At 47.0% G+C, this 18,080-nt stretch overlaps 7 protein-coding genes across 7 annotated transcripts; 6 read left to right on the top strand and 1 right to left on the bottom strand.

Annotated features, from left to right (window-relative positions):
* The first annotated feature begins 118 nt into the window (after nt 1–118).
* Nucleotides 119–1,244, top strand: V2V93DRAFT_363005 (Snf7-domain-containing protein). The gene is made up of 3 exons (XM_066908492.1): nt 119–336; nt 405–767; nt 857–1,244. Exons 1-3 carry the CDS (start codon nt 289–291, stop codon nt 1,094–1,096), a joined length of 651 nt encoding a protein of 216 aa, XP_066768746.1. The 5' UTR covers nt 119–288; the 3' UTR covers nt 1,097–1,244.
* A 60-nt stretch (nt 1,245–1,304) lies between these two features.
* Nucleotides 1,305–4,942, top strand: V2V93DRAFT_363004 (uncharacterized protein). Its single transcript, XM_066908491.1, has 3 exons — nt 1,305–4,387; nt 4,445–4,615; nt 4,683–4,942. Exons 1-3 carry the CDS (start codon nt 1,329–1,331, stop codon nt 4,825–4,827), a joined length of 3,375 nt encoding a protein of 1,124 aa, XP_066768745.1. The 5' UTR covers nt 1,305–1,328; the 3' UTR covers nt 4,828–4,942.
* Nucleotides 4,827–5,773, bottom strand: V2V93DRAFT_363002 (uncharacterized protein). Its single transcript, XM_066908490.1, has one exon. The coding sequence runs from the start codon at nt 5,545–5,547 to the stop codon at nt 5,179–5,181; it is 369 nt and encodes a 122-aa protein (XP_066768744.1). The 5' UTR covers nt 5,548–5,773; the 3' UTR covers nt 4,827–5,178.
* A 154-nt stretch (nt 5,774–5,927) lies between these two features.
* On the top strand, nt 5,928–6,940 carry V2V93DRAFT_383773 (kinetochore component CENP-S-domain-containing protein). Its single transcript, XM_066912205.1, has 5 exons — nt 5,928–6,060; nt 6,123–6,150; nt 6,215–6,310; nt 6,373–6,406; nt 6,471–6,940. The coding sequence occupies exons 1-5, from the start codon at nt 6,025–6,027 to the stop codon at nt 6,625–6,627; spliced, it is 351 nt and encodes a 116-aa protein (XP_066768743.1). The 5' UTR covers nt 5,928–6,024; the 3' UTR covers nt 6,628–6,940.
* A 2,329-nt stretch (nt 6,941–9,269) lies between these two features.
* Nucleotides 9,270–12,601, top strand: V2V93DRAFT_341945 (uncharacterized protein). Its single transcript, XM_066907820.1, has 4 exons — nt 9,270–9,894; nt 9,955–10,540; nt 10,596–12,086; nt 12,148–12,601. The coding sequence occupies exons 1-4, from the start codon at nt 9,540–9,542 to the stop codon at nt 12,257–12,259; spliced, it is 2,544 nt and encodes an 847-aa protein (XP_066768742.1). The 5' UTR covers nt 9,270–9,539; the 3' UTR covers nt 12,260–12,601.
* A 1,092-nt stretch (nt 12,602–13,693) lies between these two features.
* V2V93DRAFT_24233 (aldehyde dehydrogenase domain-containing protein) lies at nt 13,694–15,603 on the top strand. The gene is made up of 2 exons (XM_066907092.1): nt 13,694–14,032; nt 14,112–15,603. The coding sequence occupies exons 1-2, from the start codon at nt 13,875–13,877 to the stop codon at nt 15,466–15,468; spliced, it is 1,515 nt and encodes a 504-aa protein (XP_066768741.1). The 5' UTR covers nt 13,694–13,874; the 3' UTR covers nt 15,469–15,603.
* Nucleotides 15,604–17,025: 1,422 nt separating this feature from the next.
* V2V93DRAFT_319174 (uncharacterized protein) lies at nt 17,026–18,078 on the top strand (the record flags this gene model as incomplete). The annotated part of the gene is made up of 1 exon (XM_066907266.1): nt 17,026–18,078. One exon carries the CDS (start codon nt 17,026–17,028, stop codon nt 18,076–18,078), a length of 1,053 nt encoding a protein of 350 aa, XP_066768740.1.
* Between the last annotated feature and the right edge of the window lie 2 nt (nt 18,079–18,080).

Genomic DNA, 18,080 nt, shown 5'->3' with positions numbered 1-18,080 from the left:
AGTTCTCTACGTTGATTATTGCCTATGACTAGTATTGAATTAAATAATTTAGCCGCTGTAGTTTAAATCAGTTGAAATCTGGCATTGTAACCGCGCTATAGGAGCTGCCCGCTGGTGGCGGCGATTCCCGATGGAGGCCCTATGGCTCAATGCGGCGGCGACAAACTGCGAGCGGCGTTCATCAAAGTCACCTTCACAGCTTGATATTATATTGGGCACTATCATCGTTTAATTGCCAAGTGCTACCGCAAGCATCAGCGGGCTTGAGTAGTGGAATAATATAGCACAATGGAGGCAATAAAGAGGGCAATTTATGGGCCGAACCCTCAGGAGCAGGTGCGTAATCAACGTTCATACCTAGCTTTGTCTTGTCAAATAGCCGTATATCTAATGTGCTACGCTAGATGCAAAAATGTAACAGTCTGCTGCGGAGAAACGAGCGCCAGCTAGACAAGCAATTGACGAATTTGTCGGGCCTGGAGGCAAAGACCAAATCAATGATCAAGGCGTCAGCTAAACGAGGCGACGCTTCTTCTGCCCGTATCCTTGCCAAAGAAATCTACCATGTGCGACAGCAAAGAAGTCGTCTATTCAAGTCTAAGGCGCAATTACAATCAGTCGGTATGCAAGTTCGGGAGGCATTTGCCGTGCGCAGAATCCAGGGTAGTATGCAGGCTAGCACCGGTATCATGAGGGACGTCAACACTCTGGTTCGCCTACCAGAGCTATCAGGGACCATGCGCCAACTGAGCCAAGAGCTTATGAAGGTGTGTACTACAGAGGTTTCACTCAAAGCATTTTTGACTTTTAATAAGAAACGGGAAATTGGAATCGAAGCTGACAAACTTGTTTTTAGGCTGGAATAATGGACGAAATGGTTGGCGATACACTAGACGGCTTGGACGAAGCCGACGATGTACTAGAAGAGCAGGCTGATGCTGAAGTAGATGCAATATTATCTGAGATTACAGGAGGCAAGCTGGGACAGGCAGGCACCGTGCCAGACAATGTTCCAGCAGAGGAAGAACCGGCGGAGGAGGAGGAAGAAGCAGATCTGGACGACATGAGGGAACGGTTGCGAGCTCTCCAAAGCTGAGAGGTGAATAATTTATGAGTAGTTCTGTTGAGTTTTTTTTGCACTTTTTTAGACATGAGCTGTGCTTATCGTGGAATCTAAGCATGGTCGCAGACACAGCATGGACAGTTAAATTGTAATATATTATATAACATTGATGGTCATGTGATTTGTAATTGCATCAGATTTAAGATTTGGCTGTTCAAAAAAAAATCCACCCCGAGAAGGACGAAAACACAGACGCCCTGACCAAATGAGTTTTCCTCTGCCAGCACAGCTACTCACCCTTTCTGCTCCCGAACCGCGTTCAACTTCTAGACGAGCTTCGTCCGTTATCTTTCGTCACGTACACGAGAAGATGGTCGCAGAAATTCCTTTTAAGGCCGCTCAGGTCCCTGACGACTACCTTGCCAGAGCTACCCTCGCTGCTCCATTCCCGGTGCCAGAGAGTATCGCTACGCTTGACGGTCCCACATATCTCGCCCCGCAGACGCTTGTTGAGCTCTCTAGCTATGCTCTTTCGGATGCTATTTTTACTTATTCGCCCGAGTCATTTGGCCTCGACTCCGGTATTGCTGCCTGGAAGACGGCTGACCAGAGCAACGGCTTCGGCGCCGTACCTCTCGTGAGCCAGCTTGAAACCCGTGCCGGCGCTGGCTCACTTCCTCTGGGATATATATTATCCTCAAACCTTGACCGTAAGCACTCGGCTGCTCCTCGTTCCATTGTGGCCTCGTCCGGATCGCTGCCTGCTCTTGCTCCTGTCCTTGGTGAGATTTCATACTTGCCTGCGCTGCCCTCGCCGATTGTGATTAGCGTCGCGGCAATTGACTACTCGCCTGTGTCAGATGCGTACATTTCCGATTATGTTACCGCTCTCAACACTGCCCGTGATAGTGGCCTTGCTCTTGTTGCTTCGGCTCGTGTCTCTGAGCTTCAGCACATGTCTCTCTACGCGGCCTTACTCTCCTCCGTTTTGCCCACTATCCACCTGTATGATGGTCTCCGTCTCAGCCGCGAAAGCCAGCGCATCATTGATGTCCTTGGTGTCAAGCGTGTTAAAGATATGTTTGATGACATCTTGTCATCGCAAGACAAGTCTTTCCACCGCGCCGACTCTGTCTCGAAGGCCAGCCGTCTGCTTACTGCCGTCAACGCCGAACTAGGTACCTCGTACCGCCTTTTCGAGTACGAAGGACATGAACAGCCTGATGTTGTTCTTGTCATTCTTGGTTCGACTGAATCTGCAGTTGCCAGCGAAGTTGCGCTCAACCTCTCTGATGCTGGCGAGCGCGTCGGTGTCTTGACCATTCGTGTCGCTGCTCCCTTCGGCGAGTCGCAGTTTCTCAACGCTCTTCCACGCTCGACCAAGCAAGTCTACGTCTTGGGTCAGGTTTACAGCCAGCAAGAAGTCGTCGACCCTGTGTTCAAGTCCACTCTTTACAGCGACATCTTTGCCGCTGTCGTCATGTCACCCGATTTCCCCGCCAGTTCGCGCCCTAAGCTTGTTGACCTTAAATACACTCGCGAAGAGCAGTCTTTGACTCCTAAGAATTTTATCTGGATTTACGAGCAAATTATTCGCGGCGCAACCTCTATCCAACTTGCTATTCCCGATGAAGTCACTGCTAATGGTTTCTCTACTGCTGCTTCTTTCGACTTGCTTGAGGACCAGGATGTGTCACAGGTTGTTTTCTGGGATGCTGATGATAGTCCGCTTGCTTTTGCGCCTGTCAAGCTTGCTCAGTTCTTTTCTCTTGATTCGTCTCGAAACACTGGCTTCTACTCTACTTTTGAAAACCAGACGCTTGCTGGTATTGTTCAGACGGAATTGCGCTCCTCGAGACGTATTGTTGACTCGACTTTTGCCGTCACCAATGCTGATATTGTTGTTGTTAACGATGATAGGATTTTTTCTGCTTACAACGTTGTTGATGCGCTCAAGTTTGGTGGCACTCTTCTTGTCAACACCACTGACATGTTTGACGATCTCGTCAAGAAGATTCCTTTTCCTATCAAGAAGCTTTTGACCTCCAAGGAGATTACAGTTTACACTATTAACCTTGCCGGCGTTGTCGATCTTTCTGATAGTGCTTGTGCCAGTCTTGCGTCTCAGATTGCTGTGTTACGTGTCGGCAACCCTGCTGAATCTGCCGAGACTTATCTTGGAAAGCTACTTGCTCTTAACCCAGGCTCTGGTCTCTCGGCCTCAACCCTTGCCGAGATTTCGGAAAAGATCCAGAGTGGGCTGGTTAAGGCTGAGGTCCCAACTGCTTGGGAGCTCAATGAGGACGAACCTACTTCTCTCCCCTTTGCGCCCGTTCCCGACAGCTTCACTCCTAACGAGGAGAAGTTTATCGAGGAGCCAGTCACTCAGGTTGAGACGTGGCAGACTGCTGCCAAGACTCTTGCCTTCAAGGAAGCCTTTGGTTACAAGACCGAATTACGTCCTGACTTGCCTGTGAAGAATTTTGTCGCTAAGGTTCAAGAACTTAAGCGTCTTACTCCTTTATCTTATGACCGTAATATCTTCCATATCGAGTTTGATATTACTGGAACTGGATTGAAGTACGAGATTGGCGAGGCTCTTGGTATTCACGGCCGTAATGACGCTGAGCTTGTCTCGAAGTTTATTGTTGACTATGGTCTGGATGCTGACGCTGTCGTTCTTGTGCCATCTCGTGATGATCCTTCTCGCTTTGAGCAGCGCACCGTTTACCAAGTTCTTAGTGAGAATTTGGATATTTTTGGCAAGACACCCAAAAAATTTTATGAGTCACTTGCCGAGTTTGCTACTGACGAGAAGCAAAAGGCGCTTCTCGTCAAGCTCTCGAGTGCAGAGGGTGCAGAGGAGTTCAAGCGCAGAGCCGACGAAGAGACCCTTACCTATGCCGATATCTTGATTGAGTTCGACTCAGCTCGACCGTCGTTCGAGGATCTTGTCAGGATTGTTAACCCTCTCAAGCGTCGTGAGTACTCGATTGCATCGTCGCAGAAGGTGCACCCTAATGCTGTGCACTTGCTCATTGTGGTTGTCGACTGGGTTGATAACCAAGGTCGCAAGCGTTACGGCCAGTGTTCGCGATACCTGTCGCAGCTTGATATTGGTGCCGAGGTTGTCGTGTCTGTCAAGCCTTCGGTTATGAAGCTCCCTCCTTTGACTACGCAGTCTATCATTATGAGTGGCCTTGGTACTGGTCTTGCTCCGTTCAAGGCGTTTGTTGAGGAGAAGGCGTGGCAGAAAGCTCAGGGTAACGAGATTGGCGATATATTTCTATATCTTGGTTCTCGTCACCAGAAGGAGGAGTACTTGTATGTCACTTCTATTTTCAGTTTTGTACAATATAATATTAACTGGGCTCGTGATAGGTATGGTGAGTTCTGGGAAGCACATATGGCTGCTGGAATTATCACCCATATTGGTGCTGCATTCTCGCGTGATCAGCCAGAGAAGATCTATATCCAGGATAAGATGCGCCAATCTATTGACAAGCTTGTTCCTGCTTATGTTGAGCAGCAAGGTGTTTTCTATCTTTGCGGGTATGCAGTATTTAATTTTTCTTTGATTCGCTGTGGAAAGCAAGAGCTAATACCAAACTTTTCTTAGTCCTACCTGGCCTGTTCCTGATGTTACTGCGGTTTTGGAGGACGTTATTAGAGAGGATGCTAAGATCCGTAGTGTCGATATCGATACAGCCAAGGAGGTTGAAGAGCTCAAGGAGAAGAGTAGATACATTCTTGAAGTGTATTAATCAGTTAAATGTTGTGCTTTGCATGCAGTTCGTTTTTAATGACGTGTAACGAGAGTTTGGATATGTATTGTTAAAGCATTATTAAGATAATATTCGAATATACAAACATCAAAATTAATCAATAAGGTAGCCCTGTATATTCAGGTCACGCTTTTTAGTATTTATACATATTTTCGAACCAAAAGTTTTTCTCGACCACATTTCGTTTTTGTACTGGTCCTAAAGAGTTCTTCCGCGTTCTTTAATACTCTAAGCTTATTCTAACTAGCTGGTTCAACGAAAGGGCAGTCTGATCATTCTATCAGAACATTCTATTTTCTATCGGTGCATCAGAGCGGTAAGCAACAGATACTATTCGGTCAAGAACTCGTCGATCTCCTTGTCACTCTCGTAATTAGCATCCATCTCTTCTTGCCGAGCAAACCGCTTCTCAATTTGCTTCATAACATTCTTCTGACGCCTCCGTGCATTGCGTCCCCATACACTTTTGCTCGTCTCTTCTTGATACTGCTCGTCGACTTCTTCCAGACTGAGGGCTTTCTTGACTGCAGCGTCGCGGCTCTCCATACCGGCCTTGCGGTGCTCGCGTTTTTGGAGCTCGCCGCCGATTTTCATAATATAGGGCCGAAAAAGCATATAACCTGTGACAATTATAAAGATAGGAAAGTAATCCCTGATTGTATAATCTTTCAAATGATCAAATATTTTGATTTCGAACATTGTGTCTCGGCTTGTACGTGGATGTGCGAATGCAAAAGATTGTGCTGCGGCGGTTGTAGATTAGTCAGAGATAGTTCACTATCTTTAGCCGCTTAACAGTCTTGCAAAAGAGTATTTATGTAGGTAAATACTTGATATGTACACGAAAGAAGAAGACGATGAATGAGCATAAAGTGGCTAAAAGAACAGGCTGGATTTTCAACAACGACCGGAGAAAACAAGATTTCACTCAATATCCGTGTGGCGCCGAATTTTATAATGGTCACTGCTTTGCGCGTTTTTGTAATATCAACTCTAGAATTATAGTACCCATAACAAATGAAGGGTATCTCGGCACCCACTCAGATTGACGCCGCAGTTACGCGTGTGCGACGCGAATACGACCGTAGTCAACAATGCAACACATTATTACTCTGTAATATCAAATTGTTCTATCTGTTATTTCGCTAGTCCGTGATCTTACTTAGTAATTTAACAATGCCGTCAACCACTATGGATCCAGAACTGAGAGATGTATTAATCCAATTAGCTATTCTTCTCCATCTTGATATGCCATTATACTAACTGCATCATAGCGAATGAAATCGGCCGTATGGTATACCGGTATGCAGATCCTATAAGACGATGAATAAACAACTGCTTGGAAATAAGTCTGATGGAATTCTAGTTGGGAAAATTGTGGATGAGGCGTGCGCTACGCTGGGCGTTGATGCTACTCCACAGTATATTACCGCGTTAACTGAGTTAGTATACGCGCAGGCTGGTATCTTTTCCTATTTCTAAAACCACGACATATAGTGTTCTAAGCTAACTTGTTTTTTCTAGTCACCCTTTCTTCCGATGTCGAGTCTTTTGCGTGGTAAGTCTTCCTAACTATGTCAAAGGAGTACACTTCGTAATATCGGTCCACTCACATCAACTAGGCACGCGAAGCGGAAAACCGTGAATACAGACGACGTGTTGATGCTGTGTCGTCGAAATGAAGGACTGAAAGATGTTTTGGAGGAATTTGTAGGTGATCTTGAGCAGAAAAAATTTGAAGCAAAGTCGGCTAGGACGGGAAATGCTGGACATAATTAGCCTGCACAATATAGTGATGCGTAATTGTTTGTTTGTTTTGTTTTGTTTGATTATGGTTTTCTGCTGCTAGAATAAAGGAGTTTTTATTTGTGTTTAATAATATATTTGATATCCGTTTGAAATTAGTTCTATTTTGCAATGAAAGAATTGATTAATCAGAGATTCCACTACAACTCAGGAGCATATATAAAAATATGATACACCTTTTAAATGAGAACAAAAAATACTTCCGGTTTAAATAACTTGTTTTTGCTTGTAGAAATTAGTCGATATCAATCTGTAACAGAGATTATGTGGTGCCTTGCAAAATAAGTTTGGATTTGGATTGAGATCGAAACGCGCGCGCCTCACGCCTTTGTTTACAAAAAACGCGCTTCGTTTAGTCTACTACAAAATCTGATACTGATCTCTATTAGATCACAAATACTATAGTAACTATCTGATGCGGAATAGCTTTTTGTTTTTTTATTGAATCACTCTATCAATCCAAAGAAACCGGCACTTGAATCGCAAGCTACATTACTTCAACCTGTCCCCCCACAAGGCAGCACCATTTTGGTTTCCGTATTCCCCGTCAGCGAATTCATATATCGTCTACAGATTTGCCAACTAGAGTTGCCGGATGATGAACACCACCAGCGAAGATGTGTTTATTCCTATGTTCCCCGACTATGGTGCTCACTAAGAGCCAGGAGCTTTTTATAGCGGGCCAAATGGAGAAGCGGGATGCTGAGAGAGAAGATAGTATTGGGGTCGACGTTGCTTATGAGGACGACACGTCCGTGCTTGCGAGAAAGAACAAGTCGGCCGGACTCATAATTGTTTACCAGCAAATATTGAAAGACTGAAGTCGCTATTTGACAGGCCTGCTGCAGTACTCGAGGTCGCAAAATTGGTACAGGCTTTAGCCAAAGTAAAGTACCAAGAGTGACCGAACTCGTGAGAAGATGATAGTGATGGATAGTACTATCGCAGGTGATTCTAAGTCTAGTAAGTCATGATTAAAGCAAGACTGGATAGCAGAGATAAATGATATGAAAATTTCATAAAATGGTAGGCCGACTGACTCTACAAATGTTCTTCTCTAACTATATCAATGGCAGATTAGAGAGATTGTACCCATTTCGTTTTCGTTCAATGAACTGCGAGATCCGCGAATTGAAAGTGTTGCAAAATATATCAACGAGAGAAGCCAGAGGCTGTTGTCAATCGAATGCTTACCCTACGACTCAAGTCCTAAACAGTGGCAAAACACACTAAAGCTGCGGACGCAAAGATTAATTGCCTTTAGACTACTATTAAGAAGAACGCAACAATCTTACCTCTGCCGCCGATAGCTTGCTAGTGCTTGATCCCACTGAAGAGGATGAAAGAACGAGCGGACTCAATAGCAATAATTTAAACAAACTACCAGAAATATTTCAACCCTTGCATTCAAAACTTTTTTGGCGTAAAAGGACTTCAATTTCGTTGTATGCCAGCGATGTTTTCCAATAAGTCGCGGACTATCAGTGGTTGAACTCTCCTTGGAGAAGCGGGCAATGGTGGGTTTAGCACGGCAGTAAGACTCCTTACGACTTAATCGGATTCCATGAACAAGTTTTACAGATTCTGGAGAATGTGATTTTTCGGGCATCTGACAGGGAGCTTGAAATTATTACGTTCCAGGAGGATAATTCTGTGAAGTATATCTTTCGCTGCTCTATTTGCTATTCTGTTTTCTGCCACTCGAAAACTTGTACACTGCTTTGTTTCTGTATTATATACTAATCTCAAGGTAATTATTCATACGTTGAACTGGGAGAGGTTCTAATGGACTTCGACTTTGAGCAAATGATGTCGGTTTGTTGAGATAATCACAACTCGCGAATCAAGAAAAAGGAACACGAAGGACGGTCTGTGCCGACGTTTACAGTGTGCGACGTGATTGATGACAAGACAGGGCAGAGTACGTTAATTGTGAGACGCAAGGTAGGGCAATTCTAGACTTGCATTGGCATCTGAGTGGAGATTGAGTCTTTGATGAAGCAAGAAGGAGAACTATGGGTGAAACGTGTGCTGTGCACGAGCGGTAAGCTATTTCAGTGCGTGAAAGAGTGCGAGCGAGAACGAAGAAATCAGGCTAAGTTGGTATTTCATCAGGCTAGGATTAATACATCAGATAATTATAGCTGCATGAGATGTGCTATGCGAAAGGTATACACGCAGCGGAGCAAAGCGGAAGTGTGTAAACAAGCGGAAGTGAATGACGAGGGACTAATTAAAATAGAGTTTCAGACACCAAGAGTTGGCGTAAGCTGGATCTGCTGGTTCGTTGCGGGAAATAGCGAATTGCCGGATTCTAGATGCTCTCGATAGCCTGGACCTTTGACAATATAATCATGAACAGAACCGTCTTTAGCGTCAGATATAGCACTGAAACTACAGCAGAGCATTGGCACTGACGAAGTAGTGGTTCTGGGACACGTCTCACTAGCGCGCCGCACCGCTCCTAGCTTGTTTGCCAGTATCTGGATGTTTGTCGTCCAAAGTCGCGGAGGTGCCTCTTGAGACCAGCAGTATTTTCTCAGATGCAGCCGTAGATACTAAACCTCCCTGTAAGCCTAGTACGTTTGATATAAGTATTATGTTACAATGGCCCTGTCGTAGATGAGACCAAGGTGGAAAATGGCAGCAGTGCGGCGGGAGGACGGCGACGCGTTGAACAGCAACCGCAGCAGACCTTACTCCCTCTTTCGACACTTTCACCACTTTCCTCGGCCCCAACACCCTTCAATAAACCATTGCACATCTTCCTCTCTTATATTCGTCATCAAGCACTCTCAAGACTTGAGTCAACCAGCTTCATTCCATGGCTATCTGTGTCAGAGCCTAAACATCCCCCGCCCGCGGCCCCATCTCCCCCACAAGCAATGGACCTATCGCTACATGTTCTCCCGAATGGCGCCTTGCTACTTCGTGACGACTCAACTCTCCATTTTCTGGCTCCATCATCACTTCTTCCTCAGCGTCAGCCCGCATCTTTCGATGCTTTGGCAGCAGTATATCCGAGACCCGGCGACCCTTCCGCTTTTGCTTGTGTGCAGCACCGGCCGCAGTTGGCACTATCTGTCTGGCGCTATGAGAACGGCGGCATTCCGGAGGATCTAGTTCGTGTTTGCCCGCGCACTGTGGTTTGGGAGGACGGTATTGCTTCTTTGCCGGGGTTTGAGTCTAATCTATCTGCAGCATGCTGTTGGAGTCATGACGGCAAGAATATATTATTTGGTATGTCTTAGAAGGAAATTGACAAGCTGAAAGGACATAAAATACTGAACTGAATCACAGCTCTTCCGGCAGGTCGTCTTGCTCTGGTCGACCTCTCTTCCTCGCTTTCAGCAGAAACACCCATCTCAGACAAGCCTACTTTCCCAATCCACATCTTCGCTACCCCTGATGCCTCTCTCGCAACATCGCTCTCCGCGAGCCCACATGATGCCAATGTTTTTGCTATAGCATGTCAATCAGGAAGCGCATTCTTTTGTCGTCTATCGACTGACAGTCAGATTACACAGTCCACGCATGCTCTAGATATCAATCGCGAAGTGTTTGAAGTCGAAGTAATTCACGCATTACCGGATCCAAATCCAACAGCGACAGCCAGTGTCGGGCGCAAAATTGTCTCTGTAGCTTTTCATCCGACCTCTGTTGATCCAGAATCTCTGATGCTTGCCGTTTGGATAGAAGAACCGACGAGTGGTAACGGAAGTGATGAGACGTTATTTGACCACGAGATTCAATTGTGGTGTGTCAATGTTGGAAAGTCCGTTAATTTGATTCGACGGCTGAAGCCTGGAATCACTGGTGTCGGCACTCCACGTATGCCATGCTTGAAATGGAGTAAGAACGGCCGGGTTGTTAATTTTCTTGAAAAGTTAGTATAAATTATTGGTTTTTAATGCGCGGCCTAACGCTTATAAACGATTTAGCTCAATTATAATATACGATGTGCGACGCAATAACGGTGCACAAGAGACTATTTTAACCAAACCCGGAACGAAAATACTCACCATGGATCTTCTTCGCGAGACTGGAGTAGCATGGGTGCTCGACTCTGCTATGGGTCTTCACATCTACGACCTACTTCAATGTACAGAGTATGCGCGTGTTTATGTGGGACCTGCAGAATCTGGGGATACTATGTCAGATGTAACAAATACCGCTGTTACGCCTAAATATCGGTTATCTCCTAGTAAGACTACGTCGCAGATTGTGACTGCAACTTCGGACGAGACTGAGCAGAGGAGACTAGACACACCGGCACTAATCCCATCTTTAAAGCCTAAATCTACAACTTCACCGGTTCGCTACAAGAGCTCTCCGGGAGCCAGATCGACGACATCACTGACATCATCAAAGAGTCGCAGCCGAAGCAACAGCGTCAGATTTGGACTCGAGAGTGAAGGGGGGCTACGAAGACAGTCATCGTCAGATTTATTTGCATATTATTTAGATCAACAGTCGCCATATTCAAATGACGATGATGCGCTGACGGCGCGCTCTCGGTCATCTTCTATTCGCAAGCGGCAGCAGTATGATAGTGACGCAGCAGCAGCTACTACTGCTGGTGTGGAACCTCCCACGCCGTATCCAGCAACTGCAATTAGAGCTACTTCTCCACTATGGACATTCACAGAACCAACGTTACAGATCAGTTCTCAAGGAGATGGTATGCCTGCAATTCCTGTCGTGTCAATACCAGATCAAAATAGTTTGGCAGTACAAGAATTGCTCATGCACAAGGCGCAGCTTGAATTTGAGGGCCAGCTGCCATTGCAACCGCCACACGCTCCCGAGCCATCACCTGGATACTCAATTTCGGCCCCAAGCACACCGGCAGAGACTGAGCCAGCACTCCCGGAGCCGATTTTACCAGATTGTCTATTTACAAATGTGGGTGAACTGATGCAGGATTCACCGGCGGGTCTGGATTTTTCTGAAACTACAGGCGCGTTGACGCCGCGCAAACTTCTTGAGGTTTTATTTGGCTGGCCGATTGCATTTTCGGGAAGCACAATTCGCGACGTACTCCTATGGGAGCTCAAGAGTTTAGGCTCAAACTCAACTTTTGTTAAAATGGTACTTAATATGTGGATCAGACAGTTTGACTCTTCTATGTCGAAGCGTGCCGATGGTTTGTCTGATTTTGGCAATACGTTGACGGCTGTATTGGAAAGTATGACAAGTCGCGCAATGACGGTATCAATGACTTGGCTGGTGTTTGCTATGCATTTAGTAGGTATGCGTGACTCTGAGGAGAAGGTGGCTGTGGTGAAAAAATTTGTCGATGAGGTTTTGTTTCGCGATAAGGAGAGTTATGGGGATGATGTTGAAGCTGTGCATCTAGCTACCGGGATGATGATCGGCTGTGGGTTGATTGCCGAAGCCCGAGAGGTTTTTCGAGAGAATGCGTATTATTTGTGCGTATAAGATAGTTTTGCATCATCAAGATTTGTGGGTTTACTGACGATTGGGTATTAGGGAGGCGACGATTTTGTCGCTAATGTTTGATTTATCAACAATCGAGATATTAACGGAATGGACCGCCCAAGCGACTGAGCCTGGAGCTGAACGAATTCAGCTGAGATGGTAAGTTAAAGTTCATGGTATGCTTAAGAGAGTTCGGAGATGCTGATTGTTACAAGTCGTAATGCGCTTGAATTGCTTGAGATATCCAAAGTACAGCAGTCTGCTCCACTGGCACCGATAGAACCACTATACCCGCGCACACCAGTAACGGCGATTGAGAATGATGGTGATCAGCGACCGACGATGCAGTTACAGAGAGCCGCGACAGATACCGAAGTGGGCACTACTACGAAGACAGTGGTGGTGACGGAGTTACTGCCTCCACCGCGGTTATCGACAGAGATACCGGTATTAAAAGCGATGGCAATAACAGACTCTACATCTGTCGCCGAAATGGCACCTGCGCAGTCGTCTACGAGTAGCACAACAGCTTCGCCTGCGCCGTCGACCTCTTCTGCATCACGCTGGCGACGACCGGATCTGAGCATTCAATTGTTCAAAGAGGACGAAGGCACTAGAGATGGTACTTCTTCGTCGTCGTTTCCAGCGCGAACAGACTCTCTTCGGCGCACAGCAACCCGACAGACAAATAATTCGGCGTCAAGGGCCGCAGCGGCCGCGGCGGTCGCGGCAGCAGCTGCGAAGCTGGAGACCGCGACGAAAAGCGAAGGACCAGATACGGTAGCGCCGCATACTCTGATACCAGTCGCATTGCCAACATCTACTGGCATCACACGTGAGCGCACGATAATCAACACCGACGTCAACGAGGCGACAGCGGCGCCATCTGCGAGCGAGGGCGAAGAGATAGCGGCAGAGAAAAGGACGCCGCAGGTATCGGGGCTCGAGTCTGTGCGACAGGGCGAGCGGGGCAGTTCGGCGATATCTTTGGCCGGCAGCGGAGTCCAAGCACGAGGTGAAGGCGCAGGAGCAGCAATGGTCGAGCGACGACCGACGACGTTTCTGCGCAGTGGCATGAAGCGGTTGTTGAGCACGGGAAGTACGACTGCGACTGCTGCGAATACGGCCGCGAATACGGCCACGATTACTTCGCCAGCTGCAAGCGCAAACACTACGCCGAGCACTTCAATCTGGCGCAGGCTCGGATCAGGCTCAGAGAAGCGCTCGCTGTTTCGCTCGGGTTCCGAACAGCGTGCTCATGAGCAGACTTTGGTAGACAAGACCGCAGACGGCGTTGCTGTGGCCGCCGCCGCAGCAGCAGCAGCAGGCATCTCGGCGGAGCCTAAAGGGTCTGGTCGGCGTCGGACGCAGCAGCACGCGCGTCGGCGCTCGACGGTCGCGTTCAAGGGTCTCTGAGGACTTCTCCGAATCTGGTGAGAGAAGTCGGTCGGCGTTAGGCCCAAATTTGATTAGTGATTAATGCGATAATGCTTAATAAGCACAATCTACTCCGATTGCCGACTCCTGACCCTGCCAGCATTAATTCGGCCTTCGGCGGTAAGCCGCGCAACCTAGGTCTGAGCCCTAGCCCCCAGGTCAGGAATATCCCCGCACAAGGAGCCCCGCCAGAATTGTCTCCGCCCGCCCGACGCCAGCACGAGGCTACATATAAGTCGCCGGCAACGCCACTCTCCTCTGCAAATCTCTCTTTCTAGTGCTCTACTACCTCAATCAACAAATTGTCTCTCCATAACTAACTCTCCATAACTATCGCAATAATGGCTGGTATCGCACAGGTTTCCGGAGCAGATACTCCGCTCTTCACTAAGTTGAAGCTTCCCAACGGAGTCGAGTACGAGCAACCCCTCGGTCTTTTTATCAACAACGAGTTCACCGTCGGCAAGGCAAACAAGGCTTTTGAAGTTCATAGCCCTAGGTATGTTTTACCGTTTTTTCTTTCATTGTAAGAAATTGCACTTAGTTGATCTTGCTAACCTATTGCATTCTCTGTCTAGCACTGGCAAATTGATCACCAACGTTCACGAAGCCCAGGCTGCCGATGTCGACATTGCTGTGGACGCTGCCACTCGTGCCTTCGAGGAGGGTCCCTGGTCGAAGCTGCCTCCTTCAGAGCGCGGTGTACTCCTCAACAAGCTTGCCGATCTCTTTGAGCAAAATGTCACCACTCTCGCATCGATCGAGGCTCTTGACAATGGCAAGGCTATCCAGCTCGCACGTGGCGATATTGCTGGCTGCATTGGCTGTTTCAGATACTACGCCGGCTGGGCAGATAAGATCCACGGAAAGGTCATGGATGTCTCTTCCGATACCTTCTGCTACACCAAGCAGGAGCCTATCGGTGTCTGCGGACAGATTATTCCCTGGAACTTTCCTTTACTTATGTTTGCCTGGAAAATTGGTCCCGCGATTGCTGCTGGAAATACAGTCGTCATGAAGCCTGCAGAGCAGACTCCTCTAGGCGCTCTCTTTGTCGCGACTCTCATTAAGGAAGCTGGCTTCCCACCTGGTGTCATCAACATTTTACCTGGTTTTGGACGTGATGCCGGCGATGCTATTGCGCACCACATGAAGGTCAAGAAGATTGCCTTCACTGGCTCGACCCTTGTCGGCCGCACTATCATGAAGGCCGCTGCTGAGTCGAACTTGAAGAAGGTCACTCTTGAGCTCGGAGGCAAGTCGCCCAACATTGTCTTCGATGACGTTGACATTGACCGAGCCGTCGAATGGATCAACTTTGGTATCTACTACAACAGTGGTGAAGTCTGCTCTGCTGGATCGCGTGTCTACGTGCAGGAGGGCATCTACGACAAGGTTGTCGCTGCTTTCAAGAAGCGTGCTTCCGCCAACGTCGTTGGTAACCCTTTTGACGAGAACACATTCCAGGGTGCTCAGGTCTCCAAGGTCCAGCACGAGCGTATTCTCAACTACATTGATATTGGAAGGAAAGAGGGTGCTACTGTTGAGGTTGGTGGTGAGGCGCATGGTACCGAAGGATACTTTATCAAGCCGACCATTTTGTCAAATGTCGGTCTAAACGCGCGAGTGATGCAGGAAGAGATTTTTGGCCCGGTCTGCACGATCGCCAAGTTCACAGACATTGACGATGTCATCAAGCAAGGCAACGGTACCAACTACGGTCTTGCCTCAGCTGTCCACACTAAGTCACTCAATACTGCCATCGAGGTTGCCAACAGACTGAAGGCTGGTACCGTCTGGGTTAACTGTTACAACTCTTTCCATGCCGCACTTCCTTTTGGAGGATATGGTGAGTCTGGAATTGGTCGTGAACTTGGTAAGGAGGCGTTGAAAAACTACACCCAGGTCAAGACTGTCAACATCAACTTGGCTTAAATCTTTTCGTTTTTTCTATTTTTTTTTTTTTTAATTTCTCTCCTTTTTACTCTTATCTATCTCTCTCCTTTTTGCGCTTATTTATGAAGCAGGTGCTATTTGCAAGGTTTTTTTCTGTAGTTAGGTAATGTAATGACATTTGAGATCGTTTGATAAAATCAAATCAGACTACATTTTCCGATTGAGTGGTGTGGTGTAGAAAGAGATAAAATCAGATTAGGGGTCGCTGAGAGAACCATACACGTCATTTCTTAATATCATTAAAATCGTTATATATTATTTCCAATCCCATGACTCAGAATATAAGAGGAATGCATGATAAAAGGACAAAGGAAAAAGATAGAACCATCGTCGGTCTTCGGAGTAAAGATAGATGTATTTTGAGTTGAGTGCCTGGGTCCGCCAACTCGATCGCTCGATCGCGATCTAAATGAGATCATTTTAACCGCCATGTGTTTGGTCCAGGTCTGAGATCCTGAGGTTATTATAGTTATATTATTATTAATTATTAAAAGAAGGTCGTAGACTCTGCTTTGATTATTCGAAGTACGCAAATATAGATGTCATATATATTCGTAGCGGTCACGACTTGTAGCATTGAAAAGTAATCAAATAAAAAAAATAGATGAAAATGGAGAAGTTAGCTGCATATCAGTTAGAAATGAATTTATATAGTTATCATCATCATAGTCATCATTAGCTAGAGTCGGCAACCGTGGAGGGCAATAGCAGGGTCCAATACAGCATATTCTTGGCGTAGTTACTGCTGCTGAATACATGACTGCTCTTTTCGGGAAGCAAGGACTCAATGCGTACACATATCTAGTCTTGTTTGTATTAGTGAGCCAGCATAGGAAGGGTCACTTCTCTCATTCGCTGAGATATTTCTATTGCTACTTCGAGTACGCGGGAGAGTCGTTGATAATGAGGATGATAATTCAGATTTATTCTAGCAAGTCAAACATAAGTTGCTAAAGAGAAGTTTATATGTTTTGTCGTTCTTACCTGAAAGACAATGGTCACACAGCAGTTGGTTCTAATATCAGGATAAGAATTTACAGCTCTAATTGACAGATTACCTGCGAATATATCATCAAATAGAAAGTGTCTGGCATTACTTAGTTCAAATGAACAATAATGTTTAATTGTCGTTAGAATACCACCAACCCCTTAAATATCGTAAGCACTTCCTGGCATTTCTTCGTCTCGAGGACCACAGTCTACGCACACAACCCACCCAGTACCATCGCCACCTCAAAGTAAATCAAAATAACCGAGAATGGCTAGACTCGGCTTCCGCGTGCTGCAGTATGGCGTTATGTTTGCCGCAATTGCTGCATTGGCGTATGCTGACGAGGAGTTTGCTGCGTATCGCCCTGAAGGTGCTGATGCCGCTTCCGAGACCGTCGCTGCTCCAGCTGCCTCGGCCACTGGTCTCAGGTGAGCTCTTTCTGTTTCAAAAGTACATGGTTAGATTTTGAGATTCTAATGTTTTAAACGAATTCAAGGAATAGTCCGTCGCTGCGTAACAATGTGACTATGGAGCAGTTTTACTCTATGCCAGTGTACAAACGATTGCTGGTGTATAACTGGACCAACGAGCTCTCATTCCTCGCCGTCGTCCTCGGCTTTGTTGCCGCCCACCTGGGTGGTGCATACCTTAACAAGCGCCTTGCGCTCGGATGGATGGCTTCGCAGCTTTCTACTCTGCGTGAACAATTCTTCCAAGTTGGGTTCGATTCCAAAGTTACCAATGCCGCCGATGAGTCGAAACTTCCTTGGACATCATATCTTAAAAAACTCGGTCCGATCGACTACGTTTTCTATGCGACTGGTCGCCTGAATATTGCCTCCTTGCACGGTCGTTTCGCTCTCAAGACTCGTCACAACATCATCATGCTCATTTTTGATTATGTGTTTTCCTTCCTGGCAACCTCACCTCTGCCTTCCGACAAGCTGGAGCTGACCGTCACCCCCGCGGCCACGTACGACAACTTCATCTTTGCAGTTGTGCACAAGGACTCAATGAAGCGCGTGCGCGAGACTAACTACGACATCTCGCTAACCCGTACTACGGACTCAGCAAAGCTCCCCGTCTGCTTCACAGTAATGAGCGAAGCAGCTGAAGTAACCGACACTTTCTTCACCCCAGCCCTTCTCGCCGCTCTTGCAAATGCGCAGAACGTTCTCGAATACTTGGTTCTTTCTGACTTACCCTCCGAAAGACCTTCAAAACCGGACGACCTCCTCACGTCCAAGAAACGCGCAGTACTTGTCCTCCGTGTCGCATCCTCCGAGCAAGACAAAGCTGCGACGCAGGCCCTCATCGGCGCCTTCCTAGGCCTTCTCGACGTGGCAGTGATTAAAGCGCACTTCCGCCCCGAAGTCTCGCGTAAGCTCAAAGCCGTCCGCGAAGAAGAAGTGCGCAAGCTTAAAAAGATGGCTGAAGAAGAACGTGCCGAGGAGCTTGCGAAGCAGCGTGCGCAGGAAAAGAAAGCGCAGAAGCAGAGTATCTCGAAGCTCTCGCCTGAGGAGCAGAAGAAGGCATTGCAAAAGGAGAGAGAAAAGGAGCTGCGTAAGCAGCAGAAGAAGATGACGCGCCGTAATTAGTC

This window comes from Kockiozyma suomiensis (assembly GCF_038497685.1).
Source record: "Kockiozyma suomiensis strain NRRL Y-17356 unplaced genomic scaffold V2V93scaffold_1, whole genome shotgun sequence".
NCBI classification, from domain to species: Eukaryota; Fungi; Ascomycota; class Lipomycetes; order Lipomycetales; family Lipomycetaceae; genus Kockiozyma; species Kockiozyma suomiensis.
This window is presented reverse-complemented; position numbering and strand designations above follow the sequence as displayed.